The sequence below is a fragment of the Mustela putorius genome, unplaced genomic scaffold, assembly GCF_011764305.1.
Source record: "Mustela putorius furo isolate JIRA1106 unplaced genomic scaffold, ASM1176430v1.1 tig00000596_pilon_pilon_pilon, whole genome shotgun sequence".
NCBI lineage: Eukaryota > Metazoa > Chordata > Mammalia > Carnivora > Mustelidae > Mustela > Mustela putorius.
In genome coordinates this window covers 13,843,526-13,860,352 of record NW_025421428.1, presented here as the reverse complement: position 1 = coordinate 13,860,352, position 16,827 = coordinate 13,843,526, and the positions used below count along the sequence as shown (strand labels likewise).

The following is a 16,827-nucleotide window of genomic DNA, read 5'->3' as shown; positions in this document are numbered from 1 at the left end:
GCGCAGGAGCCAGCGCCCCTCCCCCGCCCCCCGCCGTGCCCAGCAACGCTTCTGCCTTCTCACAGGGCCAGCCCTGCCCACGACACCTCCTGGCCATACGTTGTTTTATGAGAAGAGCCCAGCCCCCCTGTTTCCCTCCTGGGGAGGGGACGCTCCCCCCCCCCCCCAGGCACACGCCTCCGTCACTCACTGCAGGGGATCTTTTGTGTCCTCAGCTGCTGCCCCCTTGGATGTCCGAAGAGGACATTTCTGGGGTGTCACCGGTTGGGAGTGTGACCTCGGCCCCTTCCCTCCCTGCTCGGGGTCTGGGTGGCCCACGGGAGTCGGCAGAGGCGGCCGGTCCAGAGCCTCGGGACCCCTGCCAGCCCCGGCTTCTGGAGCTGCTCAGCCTGGGGCTCCGGGGCCGTTGCCTGTTGGGCGGGGCCGCCGGGGGACGCAGGCCCCTTCCAAACGTGAGAGTGGCAGTTCCCCAGCCCAAATTGATTTTCAAAGAAATCTGCCGCTCTAGGACTTTATTGTGTCCGTGCTACGCTGTGACTTAGAATAAGGAACATGTCTGGTGGGAAGGTCTGAACCTTTGGAATTTCCTAAGTGTCAAGAGCCAAAAAGATGCCTTTTGTTACGTTAATAGTGGCTTTGGGCCCAACCTAAGGAAGGAGACTGCCTGCCAGGGAACCCAGCTGGAAGCCCCGTGATTAGGGGACAGGAACTTCCTGTCCCACCCCTGGTCTCTGGGGAGGAAGGGGGGCGGCAGGTGGACTCAATCACCAGCGGCCACTGCTTCAATCAGTCGTGCCTATGGAATGACGCCTTCCTAAACACCCCAAAGGAGGGGCACAGAGAGCGTCTGGGCTGGGGAGCCCGTGGAGATTCGGGCAGAGCCGGAAGCCCCACACCCTCCCCTACACTTGCCCTGACGTCCCACTTGTCCCGCTTGCGTCTGGCTGTCCCCGAGCTCTCGCCTCCTGCAGTGCACGGGCGACCCAGTGGGGGAAACAGCTCTCGGAGCCGGAGCCGTGTGAGCCGCTTAGCAAATCCGTGCTGCCCGAGTTGGGGTCCTGACCCACGGCCGGTCGGTCTGGAGCACAGGTGACAGCCCGGAGTAGGGGGCAGCCGTGAGGGATCCCCACCTCCCCCGGGACTCGGATGCCGTCCTGGGGCAGACAGCATTGGAACGGAGCCGGATTCTTGGACACGGTCCTGCTGTCTGAGAGCGGCTCGGTGCCGCGGGGGCGGTCCCTGCGCGCAGGCACGTGTGAGCTCGGCCCAGGAAACCAATTTAGGCTGTTACATTTTTGTCTCGCGGTGAAGGACACATAAAATTGGCCATTTCAACCGCGTTAAAGCACACGATTCAGGAGATAAGGACATTCACGACACTGTGCGACCGTCACCACCACCGAAAGGGGACCGCGTGCCCGTGACGCAGGGCTTCCCCACTCTCCCCGCTCCCGGCCCCGCCTAGAACAGCCACCCCCGGGTTTTTCTGTCTCTGCGGTGGGCATTGCATGTGAGGGAAGCCGAGCGCCACGTGACCTTGCTTTCCCGGCCCGTGTGCCAGAGGCTCGCCCACGGTGCGGCGTGTGTCGGACGCCGCTGCAGGGTCACTGGGTTCACCGTGCTCAGTCACCGACGTCCGCTGCTGGGTGGTTGCCACCGGCTGCTGCTGTCGCTTCTCTTGGGGTGGGGGGGGACCTAGGAGGGAGACTGCTGGCCTCTTCCCACTGTTGGAACAGCACAGCGCAGACGGGGTGGCTGACCCCGTAGACCTCCCTTCTCCCCGTTCTGGAGCCTGGGAGCCCAGAGCCCGGTGCTGCTGCCCGGCTCCAGGTGCAGCCCGTCTTCCTAGCTGCCCAGGGCTGCCGTCTTGCTGCGTCTGCCCTGTCGGGGTGGTGGCACGGCCGGACCCTCCCTTCCTGGGACCAGGGCCCCCCGGCATGACCTCACTCCCTCCCCTCCTCACGGCCCCGTCTCCAAATGCAGCCCCACTGCGAGTTAGGGCTTCAACATAGGAACTTGGGGGTGCAATTCTGTCCCTAGCAGAAGGTCTCTCAATAGGCTGGGACTCTTGGAGTGGGGCAGGGGGAGCTGGGGCGGGGTTCTGGGGTAGGCATGGGGTCCTGGGTCCCACCACCAGACCTCTTTGCCCTCTGCTCCCTGGGGGTCACTGGCTGCCCGGCCTGGGGGTAGTCTGGCCCGGCCTGAAGGGTGCTTCTTCCCCACTCCTACCCAGGAGCTACTCGCCCGAGGCTGTGTGTTCCAGGAGCGACAGGGCTGGGAGCGGCCAGGCTGGTTTACTCCCCAAGGCACAGCTCCGGTGAGTAGACCCCCTGGGCCGGGGGGGCCCCGCTCCACGCCCGTCCCCCACCCCACCTGCGAGGCTGCCAGCCCAGGCGGGGCCTGTGGGGAGGGTGAGTCTTGTGTGCACGAAGGCTGAGCCCCTGTAGCTGCGCCCGGAGTCCCTCCCCTGCTGATGGCCCCGGGGCTGTCACTCAGGCCTTCTGGGGCTCTGAAAAGCCCGGGGCCCTGGGGAAAGCTGGTGTGCCACAGTGAGGAGGCCATGCTCAGCGCAGCCCCCGCCCGTGTGTAGGAGAAATTAGCGCGTCTTCTCATAATTTTGTTCATATATTTTTGGCAACTGCAACTGGTGTTTTATGTTAGTAGGAGGACTTAGCCCCAAATTAGGCGTTCCGCGCTAGTTTGTAAGTTGGGATTTCACAGCCTCCTGGCCTCTGGTGCCCTCCTGGGGGCTCCCCCCCACCCACCGTGCCTCCCATGGGCCCTGGGGCCGTCAGAAAAGAAGCCACGCCACCCACCCGTGAAGCTTGGGGCTGGGGTCTGCTGGAGCAGGCGTGGTGATGCTTCCAGCCCAGCCAGAGGGACAGTATTTGATCCAGATTTGTGCAGATCTCCCTCTGCTGTTTCCCAGTGCCCTTCCTGCGCAAACTCCTCCCGTCTCCGTAGCAACTCAGGGCCCAAGGCCGCTCCCAGGGCATCCGGAGGCAAGCGAGGCAGACACCAGAGCTCGCTACTGCCCAGAGGTCACTGTTCTCAGGCTTCTCGGTCCTGGCCCCTTCTCCCATCAGCCTGTAGAGACCCTTGCCCTCTGCCCAGGAGCATGGAGCTCCCCTTGAGGTCTGAATCACTGGAGGGACAGGCAAACCCTGAGACACCTGAGGACAGAGGAGACAGGCTCTCTAAGATGCTGGGGGACAGGCCTGTCCCCAGGAGGCTGAGAGGCTGGGGCCACGAGGACAGGGTGCCTTCAGCAGAGCCCTCCGCGTGCCAGCTGGCCTGTCCCTGGAAGCCCCCGTCCCCCAGGAGAGTAGAAGACAGTGGAGCAGGGACCGGGACCCTTGCTCTGGAGATGGGTGGGCTCTGCACCTTCTCACCTGGGAGCCATCCTAGGTGTCCAGGGCACGAGGTGACAAGATGTCCCCCAGATCCCGGATGCCCGGCCAGGCTACAGCGACCTGGAATGCCCGTTCTGGGGCCTCAGGGGCTGGTGGGAACTGCACCTGCTGGGCAGAGAGATGACTGTGCAGAGGCCCCGCCCCAGATGCCAGGGCTTGAGGGGGGCCCCAGGGCGGCCGAGTGGCCCAGCGCAGGCAGAATCTCACACTCGGCTCTTGCTGGGGGAAGGAGGCTGGGCGGGGCTGGCCACGCTGCCAGGTGACGGCTGACCGGCTCCCTCAGCAGCAGCAGGGGTGGGGCGGGCCTCTTGGCTGTGGGCATCTCAGAGCTGCCAACAGGTGCAGGACAGGCCACGGCAAGTGGCGGCAGAGGACCCAGCCTCTGGGGCCCACCTGCCTCCAGGTGTATGCCAGGCCTGTCCGGTCCTTGCTTGTGACCTAGGTCAAGCTAGAAGCTCTCTGCCTCCATTTCCCATCTGTAGAGAGGATCTCCATCCCTGGGAGCCTGAGGCCCTTGGAGGGTGGTGTGGTCTTGATGGCCACAGCAATGCGTTGGACCCTCAACTCCGTCACCCTCAACGGGCTGGTGCCGGGGCCTTATCCCGCTGCCGTAGTCTTGCCCTGAAAGCCCTGACAGCGGCCCTGACCGGCCCTTGCCTCCTGGTCAGCCCTGGTCTCTCCCCACCCTGCCCCCACCCAACTTCCTCTCCATCCTCCCGGGCCCCAACCCGCACAGCCCCGGCCGACACCAGCTCTCAGACCCCCCACCAGGGCGATGAGGGCGTCATCCGAGGGAGGGATCGTGGACGGCTGAGCCCTGTCCCCTCCCCCGCCCCGCACGCACAGCACAGCCCTGCAGAGGCGGCTCGGTGAGGCTGGACCGGATCGTCCGCTCCGTCGCCTGTGGGAGCCAGCTCCCTGCCCGCCAAGCCGAGCACGTGTGTGTGTGTGTACGCGTGTGCGTGCACAGGGAGGGAAGGACAGAGGGAAGAGAGGAGGAGCAGGACGGTGACGCGTGTGTCGTCCCCCAGGTTCTGCAATACGACTACTATGGGGCCTACGGAAACCGGGCGCACAGAGACCACGCCTACGGCCGCCTGCTCGGGGACGAGTACACCTTCGACTTCCCGCCGCACCACGATGTGGTCAGTGCCCAGGCCCCCACCCCCATCCCTGGTGCAGCCGGAGGCTCTGGGGGCTCCATCCTGTCCACCCTGTGCTTGGCTGGCTCCGTGTGGAGGAGAATTTGGTGGTGTTTCTCCCCACCCCCGCCCCACTGCTCTGTACCGAGGCTTGGCCCGGCCCGTGGTTAGACCTGAGGACGGTATTATTGCTACAGGCAGCGGGGCTGGGCTGGCTGTGTGGCCCCAGGCCAGGGGCTGCCCCTCTCTGAGCCTCAGGCCCCCCTGCCCTAGAGCTGTTCTGAGGCAAGCTTGCGTGAGACCCTGTGAGTGACTCGCTCCTTCCTCCGGGCCCAGCATAGTGGGTTCCCTCGCTCTCGCAGAGTAGATCCAGGATGTGCAGATACCAGACGGGCCCCTCCAGGGGACAAGCAGGGGGTCTGGGGTCTGCTTACAGTCCCCCCGGCTGCAGAAGTGGGCAGCTGAGTCTGGTCAGACGGCGAACCTGACCGCTCATTGCCCCGGCCTGAGTGCCCGACTCCAACTCTGGGGGTGACAAGGACTTGGGGCCTGACCACCTCCCGTCTGCCCCACGCACAGATGTTTTTGTGGGTGGTTTCTGCAGAAAACAATGCCAGCTTCCTTGCCGAGCGGCCCAGCCGTTTGGTAAAGGGGTCACCCAGTAGAACAGGGCCCAGCTCTTGTCCTGGTGGCTGCTCCAGGGCAGGAGCACGGCCTTGGCCGCCCCCTGATGTGGGCATGGAGCCGAGGGCTCCCCTGGCAGGTGCCGGCCCAGGGTGGCCCGGGAGGCAGCCCCAGAGGGAAGGCGGCCAGCCAGCTTCCTGGGTGTGCGGCCTACGAGGTCACCTGGGGCCCAGCTCAGTGGGGCCCTGCCCCCCGATTAACGCTCTGCCGTCGCCATCTCAAAACTGTGCAAACTTTTGGAACCGCGGTCCGCAGTTCCATTTTGCACTGAGCCTCACAAAGCCTGCAGGTGGTCCCGTGGCCTCCCCCAAGCTCGTTCTCCTGGTGACGGCTCAGGGGAGGGGCCTGGGAAGTGGAAGCCGAAGGCACGTGCCTCTGGAAGCTCCCAGAATCCCGGCGCTGCCTCTCGGGGCGCGGGGGGCTCCCGTCTGGCGCTTCAGCACCCGCGCCGCCCAGGGCCGGCAGGACGTCTGGCCCTCGGGGACGTGGGAGCCCGGAGGGGATGCCAACTTGGCTGGGTGGCTTCATGCAGCCCCCGCAGATGCGCCTGAACAGTCCCAAAGCATGAAACACACACTTGTTCTGGGCGCTGGCACCGCCCCAGCCCGGGGAGACGAGACTCAGCCCCGAGTCTGGTCTGGGTTTGCTCTGCAGCCCCGCAGCATCAGCGAGGCTCCTGCAGCGCCTGACCTGACGGGCGTGGGAGCGACCCAGAGGGGAGGGGTGTCTGCGGAGGCTGGAGGCGTGGGGGCTCCGGAGCGGCGCCGAGACCAGGTGCGGACCCAGCTCTCCCGGGGAAGCCTGACGGGGCCTTGGCCGGTTTCCCCGGTGTAATGTCCTCCCCACTCAGTCCGATCCACCCACACGGTACCCCCGGACCCGGAGCCGGACCAGACGCGCAGCGCTAGACGGACCTGGCCCGGGGCACATCTGCGGCCTTCCAGCTGCGGAGGCCCCCGCCGACCTCGCCCCCTCCCGGGCTTTCGGAGGGCACTTAGCGCGAGGAGGCTTGCGGCAGTTTCCTCATCCGGGTTGGTGGATGGACTGCGGGGTGGGAGGGTCGCGGGTCCCTGACGCACAGTGAGTGCTCGGTCGGGGGCAACTTTGCTGCCCAAGTTTTATCTTCTGCCGTCAGAATCTGGTTGGCGCCTGTGCTTGCCAGCTAGGTGACGTGTTCAGAGCAAAGAACCAGGGGCTTGGTGACGGAAGACCAAGGAGAAAAACACGAGGATCACAAGGAGGACCTCCTTGTCTGGGGCACCTGCGGACCGCCAGCAGGGGCACCTGCAGACCGCCAGCAGGGCTATTGGGCTCTTCTCTTTTCTTTCTTTCTTTTTTTTTTTTTTTTTTTTAAAGATTTTATTTATTTATTTGACAGACAGAGATCACAAGGAGGCAGAGAGGCAGACAGAGAGAGAGGAGGAAGCAGGCTCCCCGCGGAGCAGAGAGCCCGATTGTGGGGCTCGATCCCAGGACCCTGAGATCACGACCTGAGCCGAAGACAGGGGCTTTAACCCACTGAGCCACCCAGACGCCCCAAGTCAGGCTCTTTTTTTAAAACAAAACAAAACAAAACGGCTTTATCGAGATAGAATCCCGTACCGTACAACCCGTCCGTTTCAGGTGTACAATCCCGTGCTTATTAGTGGCCTCGCGGGACAGAGCAGCCGTCCCCACAAGCAGGTGTTAGAGCCCTTTTGTCTACCTGCAGAACAAACCTGGCCCGCTAGCCAGCACCCCTGCCCCCTACACTCTCCCCACCGCATGCCCAGCCACAGGCAGCCACTAAGCTCCTTCTGTCCCTACAGATTCACCTCGCTGGGACATTTTAGGGCACAGTCTTTCGTGTCTAGCTTCTCTCACCCAGCACGGAATGTTCCAGGTCCATCCACGTTTTTGGGTGTATCCGGGCATCTTTGCTCTGTGCACTGGGACTCTTCCATCCCATGGACATGCTACGGTGTATGGCCGGACACTCGAGCTGTGTCCGCATTTCGGCTGCTGCAAACAGTGCCGCTTGGGTCGTGCATGGACGGGTGTCCGCGTGCACCTTGGTGTTCATTTCTCGTGGGTACACGCTAGCAGGGTTGGTGGATGCCGGCAATTGCTGAGTCATGGGGGAACTCGCCGCTTAACGTGTTGAGGACCTGCCAACCGTTTTCCAAAGCAGCTACGCTGTTTCGTTCCCATCCGCGGGGCGGAGGGTTCTGACTTCTCCACCGCCTCGCCACCGCTTACGACTCTCTTTGACCCTAGCCGTCCTGGTGGGTGTGAAGTGGAGAGTCTCTCATCGGGGTTCTGAGTCGCATTTCCTACCGACGGATGACGCGGAGCTTCTTCCCATGTGCTCACTGGCCATTCCTCCGTCTGCTTTGGAGAGGTGTCTATGCAGACACTGTGCTCATTTTATATGAGGTTGTTGGTCTTTTTACTGAGTCAGAAGAGTTCTCGTTACATTCAGGTACAGCCTCTCTGCAGACTTATGCCGGGCACGAATCCTCTCCCGCGCTGTGGGTTCTCTTCCCTTCCTTGGTGGTGGTGTTGGCAGCACACAGAAGGTCTCAGTTCTGGCCAAGTCCCGCAGACGGGATGTTCCTTTTTCCGCTTGTGCTTCTGCTTCCGAAGGGCATTTCCTAACGCCCTTTCCAAGGCCACGAAGATGGACCCACGTATTTTCTCCTAAGAAGTTCATGGGTTTAGCTCTGATTCTTACGTCGTGACCCACTGTGACTAAGGTCTGTGTATGCTGCGAGGAAGGGTCCGACTTCCTTTCTTGCGTGCAGCCGTCCAGCTGTGTCGGCGCTGCGTGTTGAAGATCCCTGCTTCCCCCGGCCGTGGCCTTGGCGTCCCTGTGGGAAATCAGTGGACCATAACCGTGAGGGCTTGTTTCCGGACCGTCGGTCCCATCCCAGTGACTGGGATGCGCGTCCTGTGTTAATGCCCTCCATCTGGATGGCGGTATTGTAACGAGTCTTGAATCGTGAAGCACGAGTCCTGTCTTTCTCAAGATTGTTTTAAGTATTCTGGGTCCCTTGCGTTGCCGTATGCATTTTCGGATCAGTTTGTCCGTTTCTGCCCGGCAACCGGCTGCGGCGGTAGTGGGGATCGTGTGGAATCTGGATCGGTGGAGAGCATTGCCGTCTTAGCCCTAGTCCAGTCTTGACTTTGTAAAGTTCATTTAGGGCTTCTTAGTTTCTTTCAAAAATATTGTCAAGTTTTTAGAGTGTAAGTTTTGCCCTTATTTTGTTAAATTTATTTGCGAGTCTCTACGAGTCCTTTTTGATGGTGTAAGTGGAATCATTCTCTTAATTTCATTTTTGATTGTTAGTGAAATGAAGAACAAAGCAAGAGTTTGTATTTGTCTGTTGTACACTGACCTTGTGTCCTGCCATTCTGTTGAACTATTTTGTTAGTTTTGTTTGTTTGTTTGTTTGTTTTGAACTGTTTTGTTAGTTTTAATAGTTGTTTTGTGGGTTCCTAGGATTTTCTGTATGCAGGATCACGCCACCTTCAAGAGATCGTCTTGCTCCTTCTTTTCCAAGCTCGATGCCTTCTGTTCCTTTTTCTTGCCTCATTGCTGTACTGACTAGAAACTCCAGTATGATGCTGAGTGGAAGTAGCGGAGCAAACAGCTGTCTTGTTTCTGATCTTAGGAGGGACACTTTCAGTCCTTTCCTGTTATAGTATAATGTCGGCTGTAGAATTTTTGTGCATGCTTTTAATCAGGCTGAGGAAGTTCCTTCCTATTCCTGGGTTATTGACTATTTCTATGATGAAAGGTGTTGGATTCTATCAAATACTTTTTTTAAGCATTTATAGGGATGATCATATAGTTTCTGTTTTGTGTTCCCTTTCATCATTTCATCTGGGGACGACCAACCGACATCCCATTCCCGGGAGAAATCCCTCTTCAATGTGGTATGTGTTCCTTTTTACATGTTGTTGGAGTTGGTTCAGTAGTATTTGCTTGAGGGCGTTTTCATGAGGGATATTGGCTTCCTTTTCTTAGGGGCATCTGTGACCAGCTTTGGCATTTGGGTAATGCTGGCCTCGTGGAACAAATTAAGAAGTATTTCCTACTCTTGTATTTTTTATTCGGTGTTAATTCTCCTTTGAATGTTTGATAGAATTCACCAAGGAAGCCATCTGGGGCAGGGATTATCTTTATAGGGAGTTTAAGTTACTAACCCAATCTCTTTTTGTTACGGATCTGTTCAGATTTTCCATTTCTTCTTCGGCGTTCATTACTTGCGTCTTTCTAGGAATCTGTCCATTTCCTGTCTCACATGTTTCGGACAGGTCCGTGTGGTATTCCCTTATAATCTTTTTATTGCTGTAGGGTGGGTAGTGATGTCCCCTCGTTCATTCCTGATTTAGTACTTTGAGTCCTTGCTCTTGTTTTCTTTGTGAGTCTAACTGAAGGTCTGTCAATTTTGCTGATCCTTCCAAAGAACCAACTTTGCTTTTGCTGATTTTCTCAACTTTCCTATTCCCTTTTTTCACTTAATTCCATTCTAGTCTTTATTGTTTGCCCTTCAGCCTGCTTCTTTCCTTTCCGTCCATCTTTCCTTCACTCTTCTTTTTCCAGTGTCTCCAAGAGGGAAGCCGAGACATCCATTTGAGGATTGCTTTTCCATGGAGGCATTTGCAGCTGTGAGGTCTCTGTGAGCACGGCCCTGACTTCATTCCCTCCCGTTCTATGTGCTGCATTTCCACTGGCATCCTTCCCAACGTATTTTCCAACTCCTCGGGAATGTTTGCTTCGATCCTTTGGTTATTCAGGAGTGTGTGGGTTAATGTCACTTATATGTGATCTCTCCAATTTTCCTCCTACTATTGACTCCTAATGAAATTCCATTGTGTTCCAAGAACATGCTGTTTGTGATCTTAATCCTTTTGAACGTACTGCCTTTTTGATGGCGTATGAGCCACCCTGCAGAGCGTTCCCTGTGCTTGAGAAGAATGGTCATGGTGTGCTCCAGCTGGGAGGGGCAAGGGGGGCCCTAAGAGCAGGTGCGCAGCAGAGGGCTGCAATCCCCTGCGAAGAGCCCATACCCCCCAGAGGAGGCACATCTCAGAGCTCTCACAGCATCCCTCCTCCGTGGAACTTTACAGATCAAGAAGGAGTGTCTGGCCTGCAGAGGGGCTGCTGCTGTGTTCAACATGTCCTACTTCGGGAAGTTCTACCTGGTGGGCTTGGATGCAAGGAAGGCTGCTGACTGGCTGTTCTCTGCTGATGTCAACCGACCCCCGGGTATGACCTCCAAAGGACCATGCTCCTTTCCCACTCCAGTGCCAGGAAGAGCTCCACGGACAGAGCTCTGGGCACCTATGCTGGCTGGATGAACCTGTCCCCTCTGGGCTCCTCTAGCTCATGGCTCTGCCCCTGAGGCTGGCCCCACACCCCTGCATCTGGACCCCTCTGCCCTCGTTGCCAAGTCCCAGGCCTCAGGCCCCCAGCACCTCCTCCCTCCCCCCTTCTGCCCCTCCTCCCCCTCCCCCCTCCCCCCTTCGTCTTCACTTTGTTCCAGAAAGGATACGAGGCAGCAGGCCTGCAGGAAATGTCTCCTAAGCCTGTCACCCCCATAGGAATGCTCTCCCCAGACAGGGTTTCCAGAGTGAAATGAAAATACAGGATGCTCAGAAAAATTTGAGTGTCAAGTAAAGAAGGAACCATGTTTTCCTGTAATACTTGGCATCTTCATGTCCTTTCCTGTTACCTACACTCCACGCACGTGTCTATCCACCTGAAAACTCAACCCATGCCCTCTGTATTAGTGTCCTGGGGCTGCTATAACGAAATACCCCAACTGGTGGCTCTAAATAAGCAAACCATGTTGTCTTACAATCCGGAGGCTAGCAGGTCACGATCAAGGTGGCAGCAAGGCTGTGCTTGCTCTGAGACCATGGGTAGGACCGTCAGCAGCCTCTCCAGCTCCTGGTGGGGCCGATGGTCCTTGGGGTTCCTTGGCTGTGGGTGTGTCCCTGCGGTCTCCGCCTCGATGTCACACAGGCATCTCACTGTGTCTTCCTCCTATAAAGACGCCACCATATGAATCAGGGCCCACCTTAAAGACCATCTTAATGCGATTACATCTGCAAAGCCCTGTTTCCAAATAAGGTCCCATTCACGGGTACTCGGGGTTGGGACATCCACATATCATTTTGGGGAGACACAATTCAGCCCATGACACCGTTTCCCCAGCCAACCAAGCCCCCTATCCACGTACACATGCGCCCCCTGCTTCCGCCTCTAAAGCCCCTGCTGATCCCTGCTGTCTGCCCCCAAGTCCCGCCCAGCGCCCTCCGGCCACTTTCCCTTCCCCCCTCCTCATTCATCCGTCCGTCTAGTCACTTATTCAAAACACAGTGGGAGCCTCAGCTCAGCCAGCTGGGCACCCCGGAGTGACTGAGACAGCACCCCTGCTCCGAGAACCTTCCAGCATGGTTGGTGGGTGGGCTGGGGAGGGTCCAGGTCCCGGCTCAAGGCATTTCGAGAAGAAAGAACCTCCACTCCGGACCCTTCCTCCTCAGGGCATGGCAGCACTGGGGGACCTGCCCTTCCCTCTCTGGCCCGCTGGGTTGTGGCGGCGTCACCGCACGGAGAGGCCTTCTGAGGGCCTCCTGTCACGCAGTCATGTAGACTCGGTGTGCCGAGAGGCTGCCCGGCTGAGCGGCTCGCACACCCTGGGTCTTCCTCCCGCCCCCCAGGCTCCACGGTGTACACCTGCATGCTGAACCACAGGGGCGGCACCGAGAGCGACCTGACCGTCAGCCGCCTGGCCCCCAGCTCCCAGGCCTCCGCCCTGGCCCCTGCGTTTGAAGGTGAGCGGTGTCCCGCCGGCGGAGCCGTGCTGGGGTTCGTGGCTGCTGCTGGTGGGCGCACGGGGAGGGCTGCAGTTCCCTGTGGCGCAGCGGGTGCGGCTCGGGAGACGAGAGGTCTGGGTTCGGGCTGAACGTCGGCTTTGTTCCGGCAGCGACGCTGAGCTCTAGGGCTCCGTGGTTCTGTCTTTGAACCTGTCCAGACCGCCGTGTTTCAGAGCAGCCACGCCGTGGGGGTGCTCAGCGCGTCTGCCCGGAACAGAGTGAGCCGGGGGGGGGGGGGAGGCTGACCTAGAGATGTTAGCACCTTTCTGTCTCTAGCCTCTGTGCGGGGTCGACTTTCATCTGTGCTGAATCCCGACTCAGGCTGGGGCAGGTCCTTGGAAGATAGGCAGTTCAGTCCTCAAGCTGTTACTGGGTGGCCCTCTGCAGTCCCTTCACATTTGCTTGCATGCTCCCAGGGACAGTTAGCTCAGTGCCTGTCTTCCCTGTCTGCAGCCCTGACTGTGGCCCTGAGCCAGACCTGCTTCCCTGCCCTTACCCCCTGCTTCCCGCTGGAGCCGTCTCATCTCCAGTCCCGTGATGGTCTCTGCCAGGGAACAAGAGAGACTGCTGAGGTTCGCAGAGAGTGGGGCGCCCCTCCTCCAGGCGGGAGCCCCGTTGCCACCTCGGTGAATTTGGATTTGCAGCAGAGAAAGGCGTCAACTGTGCAGTTTCCGTGTGGGTGACTGTGCCATCCAGGGCAAGGGTTGGGAGGCTAGAAGTGCTCGGCCCATTCAGAGAAGCCAGCAGCCCCTCGGCTCCAGGCCTGTCTCTGTGTGGCCGACAAAGGCAGGTCATTCTCCGTGGGACTCAGTCAGGTCCCCAGCGTGTGCAAGCACGCTCCAGCCTGGGCACTGGGAGAGGGAGGCAGAGTGAGGAGCAGGCGAGCTTGCGTGGGGCAGGTGCTGGAGTTCAGTGCTAGCTCCTGAGCACTCACCGCAAGCCAGGCACCAAGAGCATAGCCACGAACCCAGCCAGGAATGTTCTGGCCTGCATGGAGTTTGTGTTTCTGGTGGGGAGCAGGGGCGGTGGGACAAGTTTGCCGCTAGCCATGGAGTCCTTCGGGGTGCTGAGGGCGGGTGGGACTCCTGGGCCTCTGGGGTGGCTGCTGGATACAGCATGTCCCCGGGTAGCACTGGCCAGCTGGAGGCTGTGGGCCTGGGTGAGCGCTCTTACGGGGGGGTGGGGGCAGGTAGGGCGTGGGGGGCCCTCCCTCCTGCCCGTGCTGGTGCAGAAATCAGGAATGCAGTGTGCCCTGTGAGAGCGGGTGTGCTTCCTGCGTGAGCTCAGCCCCTTCCTCCCCTGGTGCTCACACAGGCGTTACCCTCGGGAGAGGCCGGGGAGAGGGAGGCCAGCTGGAGCCTCCGGGAGCTCATGGTATGGACAGACCACCTCACGGGCCGACGGGCCAGGGGACCATTAGAACACTGGGACGGCAAAGAGCAGGAGTGTGAAGGCTATGGGAAGGAGCGGAGCCAGGATGAGGAAGGCTTCCCAGAGGAGGTGACGTCTGGCCTGACTGTGTCCCTCTGCTCCAAGCCTCAATTTCACCATCTGGGGCGCGGGGATGTCGCTAGTTCCCTCATCGGGGAGCTGTAGTGAGAGGATGTTGTAAACTGAGCCACCGTCTAAGGGTGCACCCACGATGTGCCCTTTGGGGTGATTCTGGGGGATTCCTGGCCCAGACCTTGCCAGGGCTGGGGGATGGCAGGCTCTGGAGCGGGGGAGGGAGAAGGCGCTGATGCTTCTGCACTCCAGCGCCTCCAGGTTCTCCAGGGAGGGCGGGCAGGAGGGTCGGGTGGAAGTGTGCATGCAAGGGAGGCACGAGGACACCTGCGTCACATCCCGGGAGGCTCTGCATCGTGCTGACGGGCCCGGGGACACGGCCAAACACGAGCAAACGGGTGGCGTGCAGACTTTGTTTTATTTTCAGCCTTAAAAACTGTACCGTTCCTGCCATGAATATGCATGTTTTAGATGGGGGGGGGCGGGTAATTATAGCTGTTACATCAGATCACTGTTAAGTCAAGGGGATGTGGTGATTTGCATCCCATCAAGGTTGTGTACAAAGCGGCTGTCAATCCCAAACGTGAGCTCGCCTGATCTTTCCCGTCACAGACGGAACATGTGCTCGCAGGAGGCTTGGCAACAATACCAAAAAATAGAAAATAAAGTCTGTAGCCCCTGGCTCCCCGGCTGGGGCCCGCGCCCCCGGACTCTGTGCTGGCTGACTGCCCTCTTGGCTGTGCCCGCTTGAGGGCAGGGCCTGAGCTGTGCTGACTGTGGCCTCAGGACCAGCGCTTCGGGTCTTTGGTGAGGGACAGTGCCCAGGAAATGCCAGGTCCACCTACGGCCACATCTCTGGCACCGGTGGCCCTAGTAACTCACATCCTTCCGGGAGGGGCCTCGGGTGGCTTCAGAGAGTCACAGGGTATGTCGGGGCTGGGGCAGAGGACATTGTCAGAATCCCAATGTCCTTTAAGAGTCCCCAGCCCAGGGACGGGTTGGGGAGGGCCCTTGGGGGCTGATTTGTCTTTTTGGCTTCTGTCTCCCTCTGTGCTCATCAGTTTTAAGAGAAAAGAGGAACCACAATCAAACCTAACCAGTAGATTTTTTTTATCCTTGGATGCTCTCAACAGTCCTATGGGGGCCCGTGCGGCTCTGCCCATCTTGCAGATGAGAAAGCAGGCTCAGACAAGTAAGAATTGGAGCCAGCGAGTCACAAAACCGCCCCTGGGCCAGTTTTGTCTGGTGCCAAGACCTGTGTGTTTCCCAAGACAAGATCCTCCTGGGGGTGGGGTAGTGTCCCTGCGAAGTGTCCCCAGAAGGGTAGGTGGCAGGGATGTGAGGAGCAGCCCTTTCTGCCCAGCCCTGTGGTCCAAAGGACGCAAAGGTGCGTGCATCTTTTGGGTATTGTCCTGGCTGGAGGGAGATTGTGGGTTGGGGACAGACGCTGGTCCCCGGGCAGGCCACTGTGGGGAGGGGGCGGTGGTGCAGGGTTGGGTGGGGTACATGGGCCTCCTGGAGCTGGGGGATGTTGGAGCGGAGCCTGAGAAGATGAGTGGCTGAGGTCCTGTGAGGCCCTAGTGAGCAGGGGACCTGGATGAGGACAGGTCCTGGCCTAAGAGTGGAGCCAAGCGTATCAGAACCAAGGGGTCACCGGGCAGGCTCTGACAGGCTTTAGGACCATCCTAAGGGGCGTGGGAGTGAGGGTGGGGGTGTAGCATCGGGGGCTGGGGCCAGGAGGGGACAGATGCAGCCCTCCAGGCCAGAGATGCTGCAGGCTGGGCAGAGCCACAGCCATGGGCGCAGAGAGAAGAGGCTCGGAGGCGGCTTTGGGACGTGGGGAGGAAGGAGACAACAGGGCTGCGGGTGACCTGGAGCCCGGCCCTTTGCCAAGAAGTACTGCAGCTCTGGTATTCAGGGAGGGCTTCCTGGAGGCGAAGGCCTCTGAGTTGGATCTGGAGGGCAGCGGGTTAGGGGAGCAGAAGAGCACGTGGTACCTGGAGCTCCAAGGTCAGCGGTGTCCCAGGGCCCACCTGGACGGGGCGGGAGGGGGCAGGGGGGACCGCAGCCCCTGCTTCTGCTCCTGCCCCTGTGGGCTTGGAGGGGGAGGGTCCCAGATCCAAGCTTCCGTTGGTGGTCCCCAGTGCAGCCCCAGCAACCTCGCATGCGAGCACCGGATGCCAGCATGTGCTCCCAGAGAGGGCAAGAGGCTGCGCCCCTCATCTCCAGCCTGGGGCCACCAGCGGCACCCTCCTTGGCTCGGGCTAGTGAGGCCCTATGGTGGGGGGTGCCTCCCAGCTGTGGGGGAGCCCCAGGGAAGGGCCAAAGGAGAGCACGTGGGGGGTCTCCGGCCTCCCGAGCCCCCAGCCATCTCCATGGTGTCCGCGAGTTACGCTGGGTCCGGGGCTGGCACTGGGCCTGCGAGGGCCGATGCCCAGAGCCAACAGTCTCCAGGGCCGAGAGAAGCAGCTGCCACGCAGGACCCCAAGAAGGGGATGCCTCCCGGGGCAGACCCAGCCTGGCTGCCGGCTCTGGGCCTCTCCCTGCGGCCCCTCCCATGGTGGCTGTGTGCACCGGGTCCACAAGGCCAGCTCCAGGCCCGTCCCACTGTGCAGATGTGGAAGCGGCCGGGAGCTCCGGGGTAGCCCGGGCACCACTGCGCCATGGCCGGGGGCCCTGTCGGAATTAATGAGGAAGGAAGGAAAGAGGCCGTCGCGAGGGGAGCTACCGAGAAAGCGGAGATGAAGGAGACCCCACCACCCCCAGGCCCACCTCCCCTGGTTCTTCCTGGAGATGTTGCGGGACCAGCGGGAGCCCACTCGCCCCAGGAGCCGCAGCCCTGCGGATGAGAGTGTACAGGCTCAGAGAGGCTGTGTGATGGGCCCAGGGCCACACAGCTATCCCAGGTCCCAGATCTCCAGGGCAGTGGCTCTCCCAGGATGCTGGGCCGAGGCGGGACGCCCTCCATTCACCCCCTGCCCTGGTGGCAGTGTGGCCCAGGCCATGGACTCAGAACTGGACAGAGTCTGATTTTCTATCATGTGACCTCCATGAACCTCAGTCTCCTTTTCTGAAACTCTGGGGTGGTGGTGAGCATCAGCCTCCTCGGGGGAATCAAGGGGAGATATTTTTTAAAATATTTTATTTATTTATTTAAGAGGGAGAAAGAACACGAGCAGGGCAGAACGAAAGGAGGAAGCAGACCCCCCTGCTGAGCG

General features: G+C 60.0%; 1 protein-coding gene across 3 annotated transcripts in view; it reads left to right on the top strand.

The window, feature by feature from the left end:
• Nucleotides 1-16,827, top strand: part of SARDH (sarcosine dehydrogenase) — a 61,434-nt gene that overhangs the window by 23,094 nt on the left and 21,513 nt on the right. For all 3 annotated transcript variants that reach the window (XM_004757003.3, XM_004757001.3, XM_004757002.3), the window contains exons 13-16: nt 2,234-2,317; nt 4,445-4,558; nt 10,355-10,493; nt 11,951-12,064. In XM_004757003.3, the coding sequence (XP_004757060.1) occupies nt 2,234-2,317; nt 4,445-4,558; nt 10,355-10,493; nt 11,951-12,064 (451 nt within the window). The remainder of the gene's footprint in view (nt 1-2,233; nt 2,318-4,444; nt 4,559-10,354; nt 10,494-11,950; nt 12,065-16,827) is intronic.